General features: G+C 39.8%; 1 protein-coding gene across 1 annotated transcript; it reads right to left on the bottom strand.

Annotated features, from left to right (window-relative positions):
- Positions 1 to 283: 283 nt before the first annotated feature.
- Positions 284 to 859, bottom strand: LOC139841270 (uncharacterized). The gene is made up of 2 exons (XM_071831495.1): positions 742 to 859; positions 284 to 636 (listed from the first exon to the last, which is right to left on the bottom strand). The coding sequence occupies exons 1-2, from the start codon at positions 857 to 859 to the stop codon at positions 284 to 286; spliced, it is 471 nt and encodes a 156-aa protein (XP_071687596.1).
- Positions 860 to 4,356: the final 3,497 nt, after the last annotated feature.

Raw genomic sequence — 4,356 nt, 5'->3', positions numbered from 1 at the left:
ATCGTGTGAGTTTTTCATATTAGAATATGTTGTGAAAAGCGTTCCGTCTAAAAGTGTCGGGAAGTGGGAGATTTTTAAACAAAAAATGGAAATTTTGGACAGCGGACTGACAGGCCTTGTGTGCGCCGCGCACTGTACTGTAATAAAAAAAAATTATTTCGCGTGTTCGATTGTATAACGGGTTGGGTTGTTACACTAGGATAGATTTTGGGTGCCTCCCAAAAGTGCTTTGTTTAAAAAGTCTTTACAGCTCGACTTTTCAAAATACCTGGTTGACTTAAAGTCATGGTGGCTCAAGGGAGAGAGGGTCTTCTTCCCTGGTGTGGTCTTCTAAATAAACTTTAAGTCTGTGTCCGTTAACTTTAAAGTTAGTAGGTCCTTCTAATTCTACGGCTCCATGTGGAAAGACATGTATCACTGTAAACGGCCCAATCCATCTTGATTTAAACTTACCAAAGAACCTTTTGAAACACGATTTGAAAAGTAGAACTTTATCTCCAGGAGAGAAATTTGTAGGTATGAGTTTTGCATCGTGTAAAAGCTTGATTCGTTCCTTGTAGATGTAATAAGTCTTGTACTCTTGGTCTCTTAATTCGGCGAGTTCATTCATCTGCATCTTGCGATATCTACCAGTCTCTGAAGGATCGAGGTTACAGGTCTTCAGTGCCTAAAGAACTTTTTATTCTAACTCTATCGGAAGGTGACATGCTTTTCCATAGATCATTCGGTATGGTGTAGTACCAAGTGGGTTTTTGTAGGCAATACGAAATGCCCATAGAGCATCGTCTAGTTTCTCGGCCCACGTATTTCCATGGTGGCCGACGGTACGTTTCAAAATTCTTTTAAGTGCTCTATTCATGACTTCTATCTATCCATTAGTCTGCGGATGATAAGCAGTAGACAACTTGTGGGTAACTCCGTATTTTGAATCACCTTCATGAATCGAGTATTGCAGAAGTGTGTGCCTCTGTCATTTATAATAGCGCGAGGAGCTCCGAATTGGCAAAATATTCTCTTGAGGAAGCAGGTGACGACCTTGGCATCATTGGTTGGAAATGCCTGAGCTTCTACCCATCTAGAGATAATCAACAACTACGTGGACGTACTCTTTCTCGTTGGACTTGGGAAAAGGTCCCATGAAGTCTAATCCCCATATATCGAAGATTTCGCAAGCTTAAATGTTGGTGCGTGGCATCTCATTCCTTGCAGAGATGATTCCTTGTATTTGGCAAGCATCGCATCGTCTCACAAGGTCTTGGGCATCTCGAAATATAGTTGGCCAATAGAAGCCTGAATCATAGATCTTTCTAGCGGTGAGGTTTGCTCCGTGATGACCTTCGGTTGGTCCGTGATGACATTGCTGGAGAATTCCTAATGCTTGTTTTTCATCTACACATCTCCTTATTACTTGATCTGGACAGACTTTAAAGAAGTATGGATCGTCCCAATAATTGTGCTAGCATCTCTGAAGAACTTCCATATTCTAAGAGTGCTCATTCCTTTTTGGACTACTCCTGAAACTAAATAGTTAGCTATGTCAGCGTACCAAGGGGTATTGCTGAATTATGATCCTAGATCGACTTGTCCCAAGTTCATAAGCTGTTCTTACAGAAATTTGTCTTTGTTATCCTATTCAACACTTCCATCCCCGAATTTTCAAGGCGACTGAGATGATCTGTTGCGACGTTCTCTGCTCCCTTTTTGCCTTTAATTTCAGTGTCGAATTTTTGGAGTAGCAGGATCCATCAGAGGAGTCTTGGTTTCACGTCTTGTTTAACGAAAAGATATTTTAGGGCTGAGTGATCCGTGTAAACCGTAGTTTTGGATAAGATTAGGCAAGGTCGGAATTTATCGAAAGCGAATACTACAGCTATCAGCTCCTTTTCAGTAGTTGTATAATTCTCTTGAGATCCGGTTAAGGTTTTGCTTGCGTCTGATGAAAATGCTTATCTCTTCTTTGTCCTAACACTGCTCCAACTGCAAAATCACTGGCATCACACATGATCTCAAATGGTAGACTCCAATCATGGGCTATCATTATTGGTGGATGTGTGGGCCGATCCTTGAGATAGTTGAAAACTTGAACACATTCGTCAGTGAAGACGAATGAGACTTCTTTTCCTAGAAGATGAGTGATCAGTCGAGTAATTTTTGAGAAATCCTTAATGAAGCGTCGATAGAATCTGGCATGTCCTAGGAAACTTTGAACTGCTTTTACTTTGGTAGGTTGAGGAAGTTTGGATATAATTTCAATCTTGGCCTTTTTGACTTCTATTCCTGACTTAGATATCTCATGTCCTAAAACTATTCCTTCTTTAACCATGAAGTGACATTTTTCCCAGTTCAAAACCAGGTTTGATTCTTCACACCGGGTCAACATCTTGTCCAGGTTAGAAAGGCACGAGGAAAAGGTACTTTCGAAAATGGAAAAGTCATCCATGAAGACTTCCATAGAACGTTCAATCATGTCGTGGAAAATTGTCACCATGCATCGCTGGAATGTAGCTGGTGCATTACATAGCCCGAAGGGCATGCAGCGATAGGCAAATGTTCCATAGGGACAGTGAATGTTGTCTTCTCTTGATCCTTTGGGTCGAGAGGAAATTGAAAGTATCCAGAAAAACTGTCGAGGAAATAATAGAACTCATTTCCCAAGAGTCTTTCTAGCATTTGATCGATGAACGAAAGTGGGAAATGATCTTTTCGAGTTGCATCATTTCATTTTTCGATAATCTATGCAAAACCTCCAACTGGTGACTTCCCGTGTTGGTATTAGATCGTTATTTTCGTTTTTAACCACGGTCATCCCTCCTTTCTTTGGAACAACTTGTACAGTTGAATCGGAAATCAGATAGACCAGACCGGCATCTAGAAGCTTAATTACTTCTTTCTTGATGACTTCTTGAATAATTGGATTCACTATCCGCTGCCTTTGAACTGATGGCTTGAAGTCATCTTCCATGAAGATCTTATGCGTGCAATATTTGGGGCTAATTCCCTTAATGTAAGAGATTTTCCATGCTATCCCCTTTTTATGTGACTTCGGCACTTTATAAAGTTCGGCTTTCTCTTGCGGCGTGAGCTCCTTAGAGATGAATTCTGGAAGTTTTTATTCCTCTTATAGGAATGCATATTCTAGATGTCAGGTAATTTCTTTAACTAGTTCAGGTGGCTCTTCAGTCGATGGTTTCATTCTGGCGATCTCTTTTCTGTCTAGAGAATCATATCCTTACTGAAACTTTTGTTCTTCTTCTGCATGTAGAGCGGCTATTGATGCTATTTTTTCCATTATCCTTGAAATTGTCCTTCTTAATGCTTCATCTTTGAAACTTCTTCTTTCGTTTTGAAGGATGGTTCAGGAGTTTCTTCACAGTTCTCTATTAGTTGTAGTTGTTGATATACCGAGATGAAGTCCTTTTCTTCATGCGGTCTTCTCCTTAAAATAGGTACAGGAATGCCTTGTCCTGGAGGTGCTAATTTCTGTTGAACTAATCTAGAGGACAAATATGTGTTGGGATCTTCTTTAAAAAGTTGACCTTTGATGCATATCATCATGGATTCTTCCAGGTCTTCGTCGATAATTTCTTGAATAGAGTCTGCTAAACCGATTTCTTCTTCCCAAGGTTGTTTCATAAGGTGATCTATATTGAAAGTGACTTCTTCGGTTCCGATTCTAAGTTTTAATGACTTTTTGTGCACATCAATTATGGCCTTGGAAGTATTTAGAAATGGTCTGCCAAGTATGAGAGGAACTTTTATATCCTCCTCAATATCCATAATGACAAAATCGACGGGAAAAGTTAACTTGTCCACTATAACTAGGACATCCTCAGCAATATCCATAACTAGGAACTTTTAACTGATCTGTCCACGAGCTGGATAGTCATTCTGGTTAGTCTTATGTCTTTAAGTCCTAGCTTCTTATATAAAGAATAGGGCATTAGGTTCACACTGGCTCTTAGGTCCGCCAAAGCATTAATGATTTGGACATCTTGCAAATAGCAAGGTACGGTGAATCTTCCGATGTCTGCTACCTTAGGGGGAATACCATGTTGTAGAACTAACGGGTATTCTTCACTTAAGGGTAAACTAATAATCTCTCTCAATCTCTTTATGCAAAAGTAATTCTTTGAAAAATTTAGCACAACTTGGCATTTAGACTAAAGCATCTACTAGTCGTACATTCAAATGTAAATTTTTAATCATATCCCAGTATTTTCCAAATTGAACATCCTGACTTTGTTTCCTAAGCCTACCTGGAGATGGTACTCGAGTTTGCGGAATAATTTTCGGAACTTTAGGATTCACCTGTTCCGGTGGTCTGACTGTGGTGTCAATCAGAACGGGTTATGTGTC

Source organism: Rutidosis leptorrhynchoides, chromosome 4 (assembly GCF_046630445.1).
Source record: "Rutidosis leptorrhynchoides isolate AG116_Rl617_1_P2 chromosome 4, CSIRO_AGI_Rlap_v1, whole genome shotgun sequence".
Classification (NCBI taxonomy): domain Eukaryota; kingdom Viridiplantae; phylum Streptophyta; class Magnoliopsida; order Asterales; family Asteraceae; genus Rutidosis; species Rutidosis leptorrhynchoides.
Note: the sequence above shows the minus strand (reverse complement) of the source record. Positions and strands in the feature narration are given on the sequence as shown.

Bases quoted from the DNA above. Each gene is read 5' to 3' on its own strand.
- LOC139841270 (XM_071831495.1), bottom strand. From the start codon at position 859: ATGAATAGAGCACTTAAAAGAATTTTGAAACGTACCGTCGGCCACCAT. The intron at 637-741 runs GTACTACACCAT...TCGATCCTTCAG, and splicing joins TGCCTACAAAAACCCACTTG to AGACTGGTAGATATCGCAAG.